At 46.0% G+C, this 17,913-nt stretch overlaps 1 protein-coding gene across 1 annotated transcript in view; it reads right to left on the bottom strand.

Moving 5' to 3' along the window:
- The window catches only part of CWH43 (cell wall biogenesis 43 C-terminal homolog), a 62,236-nt gene that overhangs the window by 32,539 nt on the left and 11,784 nt on the right, over positions 1–17,913 (bottom strand). Inside the window, exons 3-6 of the mRNA XM_014594906.3 lie at positions 11,584–11,704; positions 11,238–11,392; positions 6,632–6,818; positions 5,083–5,171 (exon numbers count right to left, since the gene is read on the bottom strand). Coding sequence (XP_014450392.1) covers positions 5,083–5,171; positions 6,632–6,818; positions 11,238–11,392; positions 11,584–11,704 — 552 coding nt within the window. The remainder of the gene's footprint in view (positions 1–5,082; positions 5,172–6,631; positions 6,819–11,237; positions 11,393–11,583; positions 11,705–17,913) is intronic.

The following is a 17,913-nucleotide window of genomic DNA, read 5'->3' as shown; positions in this document are numbered from 1 at the left end:
GGCCCAGAAAGGGCCAAGTGAAGTCTAAGGCTGTGATAGACCCACGTTACCCAGTTCCACCAATCTGCTGATAAGATACAAGCAGCAGTGACTCTGTCACAGCCCCCATGGCCAGCAGAGTCCTCGTGGTCACCAAGAAGAGCAGTTCTCCACACCCCTGGCATGCCTGGAGGGCAAAGTGCTTGTCTTTGGTAACTTCTGCTTTTCAACAGTAATCAATTGACCATTGACAGCCTGCCCACTTCCCCAACATGGAAGAGGCAGATTGTCAGTGGTCATACTCTGGTAGCAGAGGCCCACAGAACAGCCCACTATTGCTCCCTGGCTGGAAAGATTGCCTTTGAGGTGATTTTGTAGCTCTCCAGCCAAATACATCCCCACAGTGCTATATTTTTGTAGTGCTATAAAAGTCCCAAGACACTTTGTAGGACTATAAATGAACCTTTACTATCCTAAGAGGCTGTTGTACTAAGAGCTGAATCTGAATAGCCTAATGACAATGTATGAATAGCGCAGTCTGTAATGGGTTAACAGCCACCTGACTGTCACATAGCTGCTCAGCCAAAAGATCAAGTGAAGGATCAGCTTGGTTATGTATAGGTCTCGTCTCCTCCCTGTTAACTTTATACAGACCACAGCATAGTCACTTTGTCACAATCCCCTGGACCATAATAGGATTTGGCCTCAAACAGAATAGCAATACAGACTATGCTCACAAAATTAAATTTAATCTTAAAAAATATGGAACTACTGAAATACAAGAAAGTAGTTATACATTTTAACTGTGATCATCTGAATTACGTACATATCAACGTGATGCATAATAAGGTCAGAACTATTCAGTGTTTGATTAGAACAAGTAACATAGATAACACAAGAATAAAACCCTTTTCTAAACAATGCAGACAGACTGTGCTGTTCTTACTGTGCTCCTGTCATCAGTATGATACTTTCAGTATCCACCACTGTAGCAGAAATTATTAGGAAAACTTCTAATTGTAGGACTGCTACATATCATGATTTTACTTTGACTCAGGATATTTGACATCTTAACTGAAATCCCAGCTCTTGGTGATACAAGTTTATAGGAAAATCTAGACTTTCATTATAAAATAAAATAAAGAAAATGTCTAAGCTTCATAGTGGTAGAGAACAGTTTGAGCAAGTGATGGAAAGTGCCCTTGCAGGCTCAAAAAATTAAAGCCAAAATAAAAAAGAATCCAAAATATATCATTATTTTTAAAACTACTTATTTGAGGTCCTGATCTTTATTTTTGAATATTCAAGACAAGTAAATTGCTTTGTCCTCTTGACAGAAACAGCCAAAGGTAGATTTTGAAAGACCAGTAAAGCACAGTTCATTTTTCTATTTTAAATTCATTCAGGTTTCCATAAAAACTAAAATAATTGCTTGTCTGCCTGTCCTGAGAGGGCGGGGAACAATTGCCATCACACATTCAAGAACAGGGCAGCTGGCCAGAGTATTCCTCAGGCTCTGGAATATCAGAGATCCTGACCCCTAGACTGCATGTGCCCAGATCCAGCAAGCCCCAAAACCACCCATTTTACATTGATTGCTTTGCAGCCCCAGGGACTTGAATGCTGGCAGAATAATCAACACACCTGAGATACGATTTATCAGACTGTCCTGCATTCTTCCACTGCCAGGGATTCAAGGATATCTGTAGCTAGGAGGGTTGGGAATTTGATTTGCCCTAAAGTGAATTTTAGATCAAACTATACATCTTTAACCCAACTGTACTGCCCAGTCAATAGGATCACCTTTTGCACATATTCTCAGCTGTCTACTGACAGCTACTGTCAGTGAAGTCAGTGAGGTCTACTGACTTCATTGCAAGACTACACTCTGCAGTATTTGTTAGATCAACCCTATGGTCTTCACTGCAAACACTGAGATATGGCTAAGCTTGCCAGAATTTGATTTTTATTGGTAAACATTGATAAACATCAATTTCACATCACATTGACTAACAGAAAAATATTTCCATCATTAATAATCAAAATTTATAGAAAGGGCACATAAGAAAAATGATGGCTGATGAAGCATGTGATGATGGGGGAGCATTCCTACAGAACCATGCTGACTGTAGTTTAGACTGCAACTCCCCAAAACCCCAGGGGACTGGGAACAAAAGGAAGAGGACATGACAAAGTGGAAGCGGGAGCTACGAGCAAAAGGAGCCAGGACTGATGGCAGCTCTGCTGCTCAGCTGGTGGTAGGGTGACCACCCATCTAATTGGGTGGGAAGTCCCAGAATGGGAATATCAAGTCCTGGTCCTGAGCTGCATGACTCCTGGACAGCATTTGTCCCAGATCTGCAGTATCCTGCAGGGATCCAGCTTTTCCATTCACCATGGGAAACAGCAGGTTTCCCAATGCAGACTGGCAGCATTCCAGCCTGCCAGGGACTGCTGGGAGTGGGACACAGGGGGCGCCACATGCATGTGCACGCCCGCATACGTGCATGTGGCTGAGGATACAGCCAGGCAGCGTGGAGAGCAGCTCTCTGCAAGTAAGTCTATGGGGAGGAAGTGGCATAGGAGGGGCAAGGGAGGAATTTTGAGGCCCCCATGGTGAGGGGGGAGTGGGGCAGGAGCTGGGGGTGCTGCCTAAGGGCGGTGCATGGGGCCTGGGGCTGAGGTGGGGGATGGAACCATGGGCAGCTCATCCTGGGGGGCTGTGGCTCCCCACCACTGTGTGCACCCCCCAGGGGCACATGGAGGGGCATGTGCCCCCCAGATTTGTTTGCGGGGTGGAGGTGGATGGAGGCTGTCTGCTGCAGTTTCTGGGCTCCCTGCCCTGCTGCCCTCCCCCTGGGAGCCCCATGCTGGCCACACCACCATGGTGAGGCACCTCCTCCCCACCTGGCAGCAGCAGGGGTGGCAGCAGCATGGACGTGTGCCCCCTGCTGCTGCCAGGTGGGCAGGAGGCACGCAGCTGGCATGGAGCTCTCAGGGGAAAGGCAGCAAGGTGGGAGCCCCGAGCCTGCAGCAGGCAAACCACACCTGCCCCTGCTTCACTCAGGTCAGCTCTGCTCCAGCCATGCTGCTGGAGGGAGAGGGAGGTTGGGGGTGGTGAAGAGGCAGGAATGTTTTCTGCCTTTCCATTCTGAAAAGGTGGTCACCTTAGCTGGTGGAAGTTCTATAGTAGCTACATTTGTTATGGTTAACTGCACTACAGTAGTAGTATATTGTTATTAATAAAGTGTCTGCCCCCCACACTCCTAATCTGGTGCAACCCTGAAAATTTAAAACCAATAGAAATCAAAATAAATGCTTAAAAATAAACATTGATATCATCTGTCAACATTATTAAAAAATAAAAATCAAATTCTGCCAAGCCTAGTATGACCCAGATCTCACACTGGCATAAAGCTGTGGAAGTCAGCAGAGAAAGGCTACTCTATACCAGATAAAGAATCATGGGCTAGATTAGCATACAAATGACCTAATAAAGTATGTGTACAATAAAGAAGTACTGAATTTAGTGCCAAACAAGAAAATTGATTAAATAACCTATGCTAGGTAATTATACCCTCATAAAAAGTAATTCTATTGGCATTATGTTCCCGCCTCTGCTCTATCAGGCATTCTTGTGCAGCCTTAGCCCAGACTATCAATCTTGCCTGTCCCAGGCCTACGAGTGGACCCCAAAGGCTACCCCAGCTGACGTCCGGGGATCCCCTTAACTCGCCTGCCATGACTTTGAATGGAACCTCAGTGGAGGGGTTCCCCTTCGAGGCAGCCTCCAGGGTCATCACGCTTCTCAGCAGGCACTCATGGGGCTCCGACCTCCCGTACACTCCGGCCACTCGCCACCTTCAGTCGCGGGTCTTCTGGCCCTTTGGCATCCCTGGTTCCACTTGATTTCTTCCCTGGCCTCCCGTGGCCCTCCAGCCACGAGCCCCAGTGTCCCTGGGCCGCAGCTCAGGCATGAAGGCTTTGAGGCCCTTGGTCCTAGATCCGACTATCCCGTATCCCTAGTGTCCTATTCCAAACAGCCCATGACGTAATGTGTGATCCCCACCACCATGACTGCTGGAGAGATGCAGCCAGTGGACCAGGAGGCCACAAAGAAATAAAGTGACCCTTAGCCTACAGGCCCTGTGTTTTCCCAGTGCCTCGGTGCCCCAGCCCCGGTTGCTTGCCCCACTCGGGGCTCCTATCTCTCCCCCAGGCCTGACTCCACTCCGGGGATGGTGTCCTGGTCGACTCTTCTTGGGGATGCTGTGGGTCCATCTGCTGACTCCCTTACTTAGTTAACTGCCCCTGCTTGGGGTCTTCTGCCGCACCTTGCGGCTATCCCCGTTGGGGTTCCCGTCAGCTCCGCTCTCATTACCTCCTCTCCGGGCTTCCCTGTAGTTGCTCCGGCTTCCTTGGCACTCGTCTCCTCTGCTCTTCCCACTCACCGCTGCTCCCTTTGTCAGCTTCCCTGCCAGCTCTTCTGCCGGCATCCCTGCCGGCTTGCCAGTCGGTGTGCCTCTGCTGGCTCCGCTGCCAGCTCCTCTGCCAGTGCCTCTGCCGGCTCTGCTGCCGGCTTCTCTGCCGGCTCCGCTTCCGGTGCCTCTGCCGGCTTCTCTGCCGGTGCTGCTGGCAGCTTCTCTGCCAGCTCCACTGCTGCTGCCTCCACCGACTCCACCCCCGTCGTCCCTGGCTGCCCGATGCAGCGGCTCCACCCTTCGGGGTGTGGGCTTCCCCGTGGAGCCTCCGCTTACCAGCCTCCCTCCTGTGCTTTTGGGGCAGTCTTTTGTTTCTGCCGGGCGGCGTCTCCAGCCGACGTCACCTGGCCCCAGCTGAATATGAACGCGGCTGATGAACCACATGGGCGGTTTCTTTGTGTGCGCCTTCTCACTCCTTTTGGCCCCTGCAGATGGTAAGTTGGGGCTTTCTTCTATTTTGGGTTAGGGTTCTCCTGGAACCCCGGCACCCCGGGACACATTACTAGGGAAATTTCAGTGGAGGGAGCTGTGTGGGAGATGATTTTTTTGTTTGAGATACAACCAAAAAGAAGAGATTTAAAAAACAAAAACTGCAGCATGTCTGCATCAGATTGTCTCATACCTATCAGACACCAGCAAAAACTGGTGAGGGAAGACCAAGTCCAAAACGAAAGCATCACTCCATGAGCCAGTCCCAATAAAATGGCACCTCTATTAAAAAATAAGAAAAAAAGAAATGCAATTATTTTAATCTTATAATTAATTGTACTCAAAGAGAGACTTTCAGATGATGCAGAAAGCACTTATTCATTTAATTTACATGCTGATTTAAAAAGAGAAAAAAACTACTAACATACTACTTTTCATATCTTATAACCCTTTTGCTATCAAAGATGCTTACATGAACAGAAATATCTTTATCTAATACACTTTTCATTTCATTCTTGAGTGGGCGCATCTGCACAGGCCATTATGGCGCATGAATAAACCGCAAAGCTTATTGCTCCACAGTTCATTGCGCCTAGGTGTACCAGTTACACATGCATCCAGACCACAGCACATTGAGTTGGGCTGGAGCACCCCCTGGCTCGCATGCTCCAACCCAGCTGTGGAGGGGCCGGCTGAGGCATGAGGGTGCTTCGGCATGGGGCTAGCCAATAGGCAGCTCTCACACAGAAGCCCCCACATGTCCCAGCCAGCTGGGTTGGCACACAGTGCACAAAAAAACTCTGCAGCAGGGTAGTACTTGTAAATGTAAATGTACTACCCTGCTGCAGAGTTTATTTTCATCTGTCCTAATAAGGGCACATGTGTAGACATTGAGACGTTTATTGTGCAGTTATTTAGTCAACTGTGCAGTACACATCTTGTGTGGATGAAGTGAAGCTAAAACTGTTTAGTCAGAAATATTACCCTATGTGCATCTCTAACATGATTCAGTTTTATGTTAACTTATAAAATTGCTCCTCAAGTTTACTTTTATAGACCTTCTATTCAGTCAGTGATCCAACTCATTTACTATTTTTATAAGTCTTGCATTAATACATTTTGAATTATGTTTCTTAATTTCAAAAACCACTTTTGGTGTGGTAAATCAGATACTATGCTGGAATACTAAGTCTTATCCCAGGGCCTAAATCTTGTAATTTACTATCCTGGCTGACTAAAAATTATTATTGAATCGTTATACTGCTGTGATCAAACCTCATCCTGGGTTACAAAATGCATATGATTTATTATCCAGGCTGCTTAAAGATGGTGTTTAATGGGTATACTGTTCTAGAAACCAGATAACACAATCAAGAACTGATCCCTGATCAAAGAAGTCACTGCAGAAACATATCTGAAAATAAGTAGTACTGAGGAAAATTCAAATTGTAACTTCTAGTTAATACACTTGGGCCCCCATCCGCAAATAAGTTCTGTGTAGGAATAACTTGGCACTTACTCTATTATACAAACGTACTTGCATCGTGATCATCACTGTATTATCTGAACAGCATGACTAACGCCTATACATCTTGTTCTCTCTCCCTCTCTTCATGGGGCAGGAAACTAATACAGTGACATGTTTTGATTTGGCAGAGTTTCAAGCTGTGAAGTTCATTGAAGGATTGGTGCCGTAACATTACTTTTCAAAGTAGGGGGAAGAAAACACAAAACTCCCTTACCCATATGGATTAGGATCAGGCCCAGGATATGGGTGTCCACTCACAGCCCATCTAGAAACAAGGGAGACTTCTCCAAATATCCAAAATGTGAGGAATATGAGGCTGCCAAAAGCTGTCCCTGACAGAAGCCAGTTTGACCCAGAAACAGTTTCTTTAGCTGTACCGCCAGTCTTCTTACTATATGGGCCTAGAATAAAACAAAGACATATTGTAAATATGGGCAAAAAAGTTGACTAATGCCAAAAAAAATTTAAGAAAAAATAGCTGGGATCAGAAAACAGTCAAGAAAATTTACCAACTCAGGCACATGCAGACACACACGTGTATGTGAATGTGTGCACACACAAATCAACTCACCTACACATTACCACAATAGGTGATAATGAAAACACCTCATTACATTTTACTAAATATGGTACTTAGAAAAAAACTGTTCACCTTAAGGGAATGGGCTCAATAGATTTTTAAACTACTGTATACTGTATTGGCATGAGTAGTCTTTAAGACATTTGTGATGTTAAATCAACAGAAAAGTCACTAACATTAGCTGAAAGGGAGCTGCTATCTGAAATCCTAAACCCTGGTAAGAATGAAACAAGACACTTCCAAAGAAACCAGAAATAACCCTCCCTCCTCTTTTTTCCATGCATTTTAGATCTTCTGTCTAGTAAGTATTTAATTTGACTGTACTATCTATGTGGTGATGTCAGCAATCAAGGATTATTTTCCCAAACTAACCCCCTTTCCCAAGTTTATAAAATTTTGAAAATTGGACTGAACTCACCCTAAAGTCTTAAATTAGCATCAATTTCTGTTATTAAATATAACAAAATGGATGAACATCATTTCATCTATGATTACAAAGCAGACAAACTTGAGCATTTCTGTTTTGTTTCTTTAAAAACAATGTAAGTTCATGCTCTAAGTTGCAGAAAGCTATTGTTGAGGATAATTTGTTTCTCTAAGCATTTTACATTATTAACTAAAAGTATCTATGACACCATTTTTAAACCTAGAGACCCCTAATTAGACTCACAAATCTATTTAGTTCAATACCTAAATAAAAGTGGCCTATTTTCCAGACATGTTAGATGACAGACTGTTGAGGTCAGCGGGAGATTCTAAATTTCCCAACTAACCTAAGCACTCATCTCCAGACGTTCAGGTCCTGACATATCAGACTTTCAAATTAGTATTCTGGATAGTGATTCAGGCAGACAGAAATCAGTTTTAGGGTGTCTTAATGACAGGGGGAAAACTATAAAAAGTAGTCCCAAGCCTGCTCTTAAAAACTCCCAAACATGCTTGAAATCATTTTAGTACTATATACAGCTTGTACAGAGTGCATGGGGTGTAGTTTGATACACACGTCTTATAAGGATAACCTGCTTGTCCCGTTTATGGACTTTTCATTCCATAAGCCAGTGGTTCTCAACCTTTTTTGTCTACAAATGGGTCCTGGTACATCGATGGCCAGTCCCAATCCAGTAAATAGTTTAAGTAGAAAACACACAAGTATTTTGGCCCCAAAATATTTATTACAGTCTACAAGTTAAAGCAGCTCAACAGTCTTAATTTTAAAGATAGAAATCAACATTAACAGGTAAACATTAACAGCAATATCATCATGTGGCCCTCCAAGTGACATTCATCATTGTGTAATTTGCACAAATCAATTTGCCAGTGCCCTTCATTCCTGAGTTGCCCTGCCAGTGCCCCTTATGGCCAAGCCACAGCACCCTGGCACTGCTGGTGCCCCTCACTCCTGACCCACAGCTCACTGGCCCCACCAATGCTCCTCACTGCTGACTCATTCCCCTGCCCACCAGGCCATGCTGGTGTCCCTCACTCCCAAGCCACAGATCCCCCTCCCCGCAGCCTTGCTGGTGCCCCTCACTCCTGATCCACAGCACCCCCATCCCTGTTGGTACCCCTCACGTCTGATCCACAGTCCCCTGCCCCCCTCATGGTGGTGCCCCTCATGCTTGACCTGCAGTTCCCTTCCCCCCCAGCCCTGCCAGAAGTGGTCCCCAGCTGACCCAGTCCTGCCTGGTGGCTGCAGTGACTACAACTCATGTGGGCAGTGGCATAGTGAATCCAGCCCCAGCATGGGCTAGAGGGAGGAGGAGGGGAGGCCTGTGGTACCCCCCCCCTGGGTTGGGGCTCCAGTGCCATGCCAGATGGCCTGGCCATGGCCTCCCCGCCAAGCAGAGTCTCCTAGCCACCCCATTCCTGTGAGCACAGGAACCGGCCCTGGCGCCACCAGCCTGGCTATGCAGCTCCCCACCGCCCCTGAAAGGCCCCCCACCATGCCCTTCCCTCACTGGAGGGACAGGTGCCTCCTCCCCCACCCTGCCACAGCCCCAATGCCTGGCCACCTTCCTCCAGTACCAGCAGGCACCCAACCAACTCACATACCCATCCCCTCTACACACCCCTGCTATACACACACCCCCTCCTTCCACAGTCCCCCTGACAGCCCCCAAGCCCTGGCCCTGCATCCCCATAGACTTAACTGCATCCATCTGCCAGGGCTGCTCCAACCACCCTGCCTGGCTGCATGTCAGCCATGTGCGTGTGTGCGCACAGACACACATGGCACCCCGTGCCTCCAATCACCACAAGCAGCTCCTTGCAGACTGGAAGGCTGCCAGCTTGCAAGGGGAAGCCTGCATTTTCCTACATTTTTCTGTGCCTGTTTGGGACCTTTTCAGATAGTCTTGAGAGCCACTTATGGGTCATGACCCACAGGTTGAGAAACACTGATTTACACAACACCCTTCCAAGCTGCGCTACTGCTCTTCTGCCCATAGGTGGCCAGAAAGAGCACGCAGCCTGGCCAGCTTGACCTGAGGGCCAAACCCAACCAGGGCAAGGTCTTCGACGTGACCTCGAAGTGGGACTCCAGCAACCACTTCATGTCCAGAGGGAGCTTCACGCACTTCGTTGACTGCTGCTTCTTCCACCACGCCCGCCTCAACTGCCTGCCTCTGAACAGGGCCGTCCACTTTGGCCACCGGGACAAGAGGTGCCGACGGTGCGGCTACGCGGCAGATACCCTCCCCCATATGCTGTGCAGCTGCAAGCCGCACGCCAGAGCCTGACAGCTCTGCCACAACGCTGTCCAGGACCACCTGGTGAGGGCCATCCCGGCTGCAGCGGGGGAGATCTCCATGAACTGCACCGTCCCGGGCTGTGACAGCCAGATGCGTCCCGACATTGTCATCACTAATGAGAAGGCCAAGAAGGTTGTGATCATGGATGTAACCATCCCCTTCAAGAATCGGTGCCAAGCCTTCACCGATGCCCGAGCTCGCAAGCGGGAGAAGTACGCTCCGCTGGCCGACGTCCTGAGGGGCCGTGGCTATGACGTGACAGTCAACACGCTCATCGTGGGAACGCTCGGAGCCTGGGACCCCAGCAACGAGAGTGTCCTGCGTGCCTGCCATGTCTCCTGCCGCTACGCCAAACTGATGCACTGATTCATGGTGTCTGACACCATCCATTGGTCCCACAACATCTACGTGGAACACATCACGGGCCACCGCCAGTACTCTGACCCCACCAAATGAACCACCACCGGACCAGACCCAGGGGGGACCGCCTGAACCCCCCACTCTGCACCAGATGGACCTTCACTTCGAGAGGATTCTTCAATACTGAACGACCCTGCTCCACCTGAAGAGGACCCCCACGATGAGACTCTATATGGACTGAGACACTTTTTGTTCGAACCACTTCTTCTACCATTGCGGACCATTATAACGGGTTTGTATGTATCTATCTTCTTTCTCTCTCAGCATCGCGAACTCCCTCCCTCCCCTTTCCCCTTCCCCCCACACCCGGGCTTAGTTGGCTAACATGGTATCTCCTGTAACCTAGTTGCGTTCCCCTCCTCACCCCCATACTTCTATTGTTAGTCCCTTGCTCGGACACTATGTATTTCCCTACCAGCTTTGTCATCTTTTTTGGATTCACAATCCTAAACATTTACAATAAAAGTCAATCTTACAGATGCACGTAGCTCTGCCCTATGAAAAAGCATTAGCATATTTTATCCCACGTACTTCAGAGGGACTTGAAGTGGAACAGTGAACCTATAGGTCTGTAGGATCCTCGGACAAAAGGCTTTTTCCTGAGACAGTTGAAGTATCTATTTATAGCCTTTTAATGGCTCAGCTTCAAAAGAAATACCAGAGAAGAGACTGAATAATGGCTGACCTGAGAGGTGCACAGAGAAGTGCAGCTTCCAGCTCTAACTCAGAACAATTTTTGCAAAGTGTTCCGAGTTACAACATTACCCCATACCAAACAGAAGCTCACTGTTGGTTCCAGAGGGAAAGGGAATGGGTAGGAGCCTGCAGCCAGGTTTCCAAAGCAATGGCCAGCACTCATAAAGGAAGAAAACCCTTCATTATTAAGCAGTTAATCCTGATAGCCAATGCGTGGGAGAAAATATTGTGCATCTTCTAAAGAATGCAAGTGTATTCATGCACAAAGACTCAATACCTGATTTTACATGAAACAATATGTACCTATCTTCAGCACTGAGATTTAAATATTTTTATAATTATTTTTATAAGAATTTTTTTACTATAACATTTACCTGTAAAAATTCGGTCAGCTGCTGCTATGAAACCTATGATCAATATGACCATGTTGGCAGTTTGTGAGCTCCAGACTGGGTTTAGCGAAGTATACCAGATTCGTAGTACAAGAAGAAGAATCTTTCCTAGGATGAATCCCCATATCCTGCTGTATCTGTAAATGCAGAATCAATTCTTGAGTATATGGTACACTTTAAAAAATGGTATATGCAAACTGGGATTTAATTATTGTACAAATACTATATTAAATTTAAATTATTTTGCAATTATTGTTCAGTTCATCAATTTGAGTTGTGCTCATGAGTCATCTATAAGCATATTGATATTTATAACTATAAACAATACCTTTGTAAACTGTCTCCTGACCACCATGTTACTGTTTGAACCACCAGTGATGAGGAAACACCTGCAGCCAAGATCAATAGTCGAAGTACAGCATTCGGAGCTTGATATGAAACTATGCTTCCTGCAGACAGATGCAGAAACTTACTTTAAAAGGGCTACATTTGGAACAGACCAAGAAATAATTATTTTCTGTGCACTTGTTCAAATTCACCTAGGATTTATGCCTTGTTCCATGCTAATGTCATAGTTAACTTTTCTTTTATTGTTAATTGCTTTAAGGGCACCTCCAAATTGCCCCTATTATTACAATCCAGGAGATAATCAAATGCAAAATTACTACCAAGTGCCTCCAGCCATAGCTATTCTGTAAATATCAAAGATAGCTTTGTATGAAACTTCAGTGCACAAAATAAAACAGGTGATTATCAATAGGAGCAGTGGCGACAAAAAACTAGCTACTTATGAGGGACAGCTGGATCAGTTTATTAAAGAGATTACATAAAGTGTTTGCTTCAAATAGCAAGGAACTGGACTCTATGACCTAAGGTGTTCCTTCCATTCACCTTTAAATTAACAGCAAATTTTCCTTGCTGTAGTTTTACCATGCTGTTCTGTCAATATGACTTAGTATTTAACTGTTCAAGCTGCTGCTCCTTAAGTCCCTATTATACAAACTATTTCAAGCTAATAAAATCTGAAAGTAGTAAAATCTGAAAAAGCTGTATCCAAAATGGATCTCTCTGGAACATACAAGGTTTCACTCCATTAGCAGTCCCCAAAGTTGCCATGAAATTCTGATTTTTGTCCCAAGACTCAGACTTAGTCATACTGAACATTCTTGACAGCCCATTTCATTTCAGCAACAAGGTTTGCTGTACCTAGCATATTCATTCTTACAGGTTGGCTTGTTCCTGCTTCTTGCAGCTCCCTTCCTAGGTATGTCACCCTGGAATCACCTAACCTGTAATCAGTGTGCTCCTGTCCTTTCTCATGGAAGTAGTCACCCTAATGTCTCCCTGCCCTTCTAACATGCCTCCAGGATCAACAAGCTTCTTCTGACTGCTTTCCTATGGCACAGAAATGAATGATCTCTGATCAACTAGCTTACTTTATCTGGGACCAGCTCACTTCTCTCCTGTCCAACAAACAGAGCCTATCCTTTTTCTTCTTCAGGAGTCCCTTGGCATCATTTTCATTCCAGGTTTACTTCCTTCCAGTCCACCTCAGTTATCCTCCAGCAAGAAATATACTTTCCAGATCTCCCTTATGCTCCTTGTAAGAACCTTCCACCACATGCAGTAAAACCTCTTCTCCCCTGCAAAACCTGTTCAATAGAGCAGGGTGTCCCTATTTGCTGTGGAGAACATGGTTTGGGAGGCTTAATTAGCTCACCAAGTTAAAACAGGTAAATTTACCGCACATACTTCAGAGCCACATTACCATGAGGTGGCTGCTGTACTTATGTCTGCTGTATCCCAGTGAAAGCTAAACCGTGGTAATTTAGTAGCTGTTTCATTTGGGGGTAAACTTCTACTTGCCACTGAAAAAGTAGACACAGGAAGCAGTTGCAGCAATTCAGCTGACATGTGTTAAGTCCAACCCCCACTTCACCTTAAAATATTTTATCTACTCCAACCCTGAAACATAGTTTAGCTAGTGTTGACAACACCTAAAGGAGCTAATGTAATCTTTCAGATCTGGCAAACTTCCTTAGGTCACTAAGGGTCAATCTTGCATAATGCCTTCTGCATTTATGGGGGGGGCTCTGATTTAACTTAAACCAGGAAGGGGTCTGGGACAGAAGTTCCATAATTTGGAACTCCTAGTTTGGCCTCAATCAGTTAAGTTTGATACTTACTACATTCAACCAGGTTTATCTTAAACCAGTTTCGGCCGTTTTGAAACTGGTTTATGTACACTGAACTTTTGTTCTGTTACAGGTTTAAGCCAGTTTCTGATTCCGTAAATCAGTTTATGTGTAACTTCCGTCTTAGGCCTAAAGGCTACCATTTTTGGCAACCTGCCCAGAAGATCTAATAGAGGTTGGATATGGCCATATATCAGCATGACAGCAAATTGGCCTGGACTTTGGCCTGCATCTCTGTACTTCCTGTGCTCGCTCTTTTTGCATGTTTAATTCTGCTTATCTCTATTGATATCTTTTGCTGAACCCATGATGAAACTGGTAAGTGCAGTTATAATGTATGATGTAGTGGTTACTGGAGAATGCATTAAGAAGTAGAATGAGAAAATAAAGGAATCAGCAGATGCTAGGGGATGAAAAGCAGTCCCAGCCCCTATCTATGAGCCAGATGGTTCCTCTGGATTGCTGGGCAGGAGAAAATTCAGGGAGGAACTATGTATATACAACTATATACAACTATATAAGGAAGCATTCACACCACCTTCAGAATTATCCCTATTACAGAGCAGTTACAGGATTGGATATTTAGTCACCATGCCGAATTTGAGCATTTGAAAAAGGCTGAAAGCATTATTCCCAAAAAGATGACAGATAATGCCTGAAGCAGCCCTAGGACAGACCTTGGACAAGGGGGTGAAAAGCAACCTGTTCAAATTTGCTGACGATACCAAAATATGGCGAGAGGTGGGCACTTTAGCAGGGAGGGAGAGACTGCAGAAAGACCTGGATAGGTTGCAGGGGTGGGCTAACAAAAACAGGATGCGTTTCAATACTGACAAGTGTAGGGTACTGCACTTGGGCAGTAGTAACCAGCAGCACACTTATAAGATGGGAAACTCCCTTCCTGAGAGCACGGAGGCAGAAAGGGATCTTGGAGTCATTATTGACTCCAAGATGAACATGGGCCGACAATGCAAGGTCACGGTCGGCAGGGCTAACCGGACCTTATCGTGCATCCACAGGTGCATCTCAAGTAGGTCCAAGGAGGTGATCCTCCCCCTCTATGCGACACTGGTCAGGCCGCAGCTGGAGTACTGTGTCCAGTTCTGGGCACCCCACTTCAAGAGGGATGTGGACAACATTGAGAGGGTCCAAAGGAGGGCCACCCACATGATCCGGTGGACTGCAGGGCAGACCCTACAACGAGAGGTTACGGGACCTGAACCTGTTCAGCCTTCACAAGAGAAGGCTGAGGGGGGACCTGGTGACCAGGGGGATAAATTCCTTATAAACTCACTAGGGGGGACCAGAAGGGTTTGGGGGGAGACCTTGTTTCCCCTAGCACCCCCCGAGATAACAAGGAATAACGGCCACAAGTTGTTGGAGAGTAGGTTTAGATTAGACATCCGTGAGAACTACTTCACAGTTAGGGCAGCTAGGATCTGGAACCAGCTTCCAAGGGAAGTGGTGCTGGCTCCTACCCTGGGCGTCTTTAAGAAGCGGCTTGATGCCTACCTGGCTGGGGTCATTTGAGCCCAGTTTTCTTCCTGCCCAGGCAGGGGGTCGGACCTGAAGATCTGCAAGGTCCCTTCCGACCCTACTAATATGATTCTATGATTCTATGAAGTGTCTGTTAGAAATTACATTGATTATCCCATGATTGGGGGAGCAGCAAAAGCCACAGACTCCTGAGGTTTTGCTTGCACAGTGTTTGAAAAGCAACCTGTCAGAAGATGCTGGCCTGTGTCCTAAAAGGCTGAGCAATAAGGTGCATTTTTGTAGCATTTAATGCTCTGGGCAGAAGGCTTCAAATGAAGGTTCATCAATTAGCTCAAGTCAATGAAAAACTAAAGGAGCAATAGTGGAAAAGGATCTCAGGATTCAGAAGATGTGTATGCTAACAGAAAGCTATAGAGAGTGTATGGGAAGTAAGAGAAGGCCAGGAAAGGACTTGCTGAAGTGCAGAATAAGAGGACCAGTGCTTCAGAAGGGTCCAAATTAGGGAGGTGCTCAAAAGGGACAGCAAGTCTTCAGGGAGCAAGGCCTTGGGTTCACTGGAAAGAATCTCTGTTCATGAACTGCAACAGACTGTCACTGGACACATCTATATGTGCACTAATGTGCCATAATTATGGTACATTAAGTTTAGTATCTGTAATAAAGGGTACTAACTTAATGCACCATAATTGGTGCTACTGCACAGTAGGGCTCTGCAAAACTTCGGCAGCCGTTTCATTTTGGAGGTGTTTCGGCCCGTTTCAGCACTTGAAACACTGAAACCAAAACAAAATGGAAGGATCCAAAATGTTTCAGAAATGTTTTGAATGTTTCACAGTGTTTCAGAGGCACACCCGGGAATAGTCTGGCACAACCCCTCAGTCCTTCTTTTAAAGTGCCAGGAGGCTGGGGCCGGGCAGGGGATGGGGCCGGGCATGGCAGCCAAAGGGGCTTCTCCCACAGCTCCCCCCAGTGGGGCAGAGGGTAGGCCAGAGGAGCAGCAGGAGAAGCCCCCATTACTGCCCTGCCCATCCCCATCCATAGCCCAGCACCAGCCTCCTGGCACTTAAAAAAAAAGCAAAAAAAATAGCCCTGTACTCATAGGCTGTAGCAGCAACAATCAGGGCCTCTGAGCACTCATGGCTTAGGCCCCCCCCCATGCAGCACAGGACATTGGGGAGCAGTGGGGATCACCCCTCCACCTAGCACCCACGCAGCAGCTGCCCCATGGTGTGGGCACAACGTGGCTCAGCAGGGCACCAGGAGGCTGGGGCCAGGTGGGGCAACCATGGAGGCTTCTTCTGCAGCTTCCCCTGCCTGGGGACAGGCAGGCACAGCCAGAGGAGCCACAGGAGAACCTGCAGCCCCCCAGCTGTGCCTGCCTCTCCCCAGCTGATCCAAATCTCTGAATCAGCACCAAAACAGCATGGAAACGCTGAAACAGATTCAGCCAAATCGAAACAGAACAGTGATCTGAAACACCAAATTTAATCACTGTCCCTCCGAAATGGCCGAATCTGAAACAGAAATGAAACAGCCATTTCACACAGCCCTACTGCACAGTAGTGCCAGCACATGTCTTTCAGGTGATGCTAATGTGCAGTAGACTAATTCTACTGTGTATTAGTATAGCTTTCACTATGAGGCGCTAATGCACAGTAGAATTAGTCTACTACTCTTTTAGCATCTTATGTAGACATGCTCCCTGAGGCTGAGCCTTCTCTTGCTCCTGATTTGCAAAATAGACTGTGGCATCTTATGAGACTGATCCTTGTACCCTATTCCCAGAGAATCATAGAATAAAATACATTAATGGGGAAGGAAGGAAACTGTGGGACAGTGATACAATATTAGGACTTGAGCAAAAAAGACGTCTGATTCATACCACATATTCAGTAATAGCATGGAGCTCTATCTAAAGGAACAGTTTTCAGCAGAAAAGGCTTCAGAATATCAATTGCTAATGAAACTGACTTAAAGGACTTCTGAAAGAGATAGAGATCATTTAGTAAAATGTAGAAAGGGATTAAATTAACAACATGGATTAAAGGGAATCTTAGCATACAGTGGGTATGTCTTCACTAGCACTTCAATGTGCATTAGCCTATTTTAATGCACATTAAAGTGTCACAGAAAAGTGCTCTTTTGCTAATGTGCATTAAAATAGGCTAATGCACCTTCTTCTAGTACCTCACAATGGAGGCACTAAATGTAATGCGCATTACCAAAAGCACATCAATGAATGTGTAGACATGCCCACTGAGTCCCTAAAAAAGGCAGCTGATATATACCGGCAACAGGTAATGAAAGGCTAAAGAATTAGCAGTAGAGAAACACATATAGCTTGAGGCAATAAATAAAAAAGAACAAAGGCTGTATGACCTGAAGGTAGTTACTGCATAAGGAAAATTATTGGATCTTAGTAATGATAGTGATTTGGCCCCCTTTTTATAAATACCTCAGATTGCAAATACAGCATTACTCTTGATTTACACACTAGTGGGAGAGCTAGCTTTCTTGTAGGTAGACTGGAAACAAGTTTCACCCTTGAGTCATGATATGAGAATAGAAGGTGTCAAATTCGTGTTTCACAGGCTGTCTTCCTCCTGCTTTCCTTATCTCTAAATAAAGGCATCACTTAAGCACACTGGCAGGATAGGGTGAAGGGTGACAGTTCCATTTTATGGGGGACCCTCACTGCTGGGGGAGGGGTGTGTAGTCTGTTTTAATGAACCAACCATAAATATTAGTTCTGTGAAATAGTATAGAATCCTTTTGTGAAACTGATCCAAGCTAATGATGAACATGCCAAATGTTCCAAGCTGGAAAAGGGTCTGGCAAGCAGGTTGGTCCCTCTCCAAGTTAAAGAAGTTCTGATCAAAAAGGTACAGTTTGCATGTTACAGCAGTGCTACATCTAACAATTCAGCCAGTGGGAAAGTTTCAACATTGTAGTGATACTAAAGTTAC

The sequence above is a fragment of the Alligator mississippiensis genome, chromosome 2 (assembly GCF_030867095.1).
Source record: "Alligator mississippiensis isolate rAllMis1 chromosome 2, rAllMis1, whole genome shotgun sequence".
Taxonomy (NCBI): Eukaryota; Metazoa; Chordata; order Crocodylia; family Alligatoridae; genus Alligator; species Alligator mississippiensis.
This window is presented reverse-complemented; position numbering and strand designations above follow the sequence as displayed.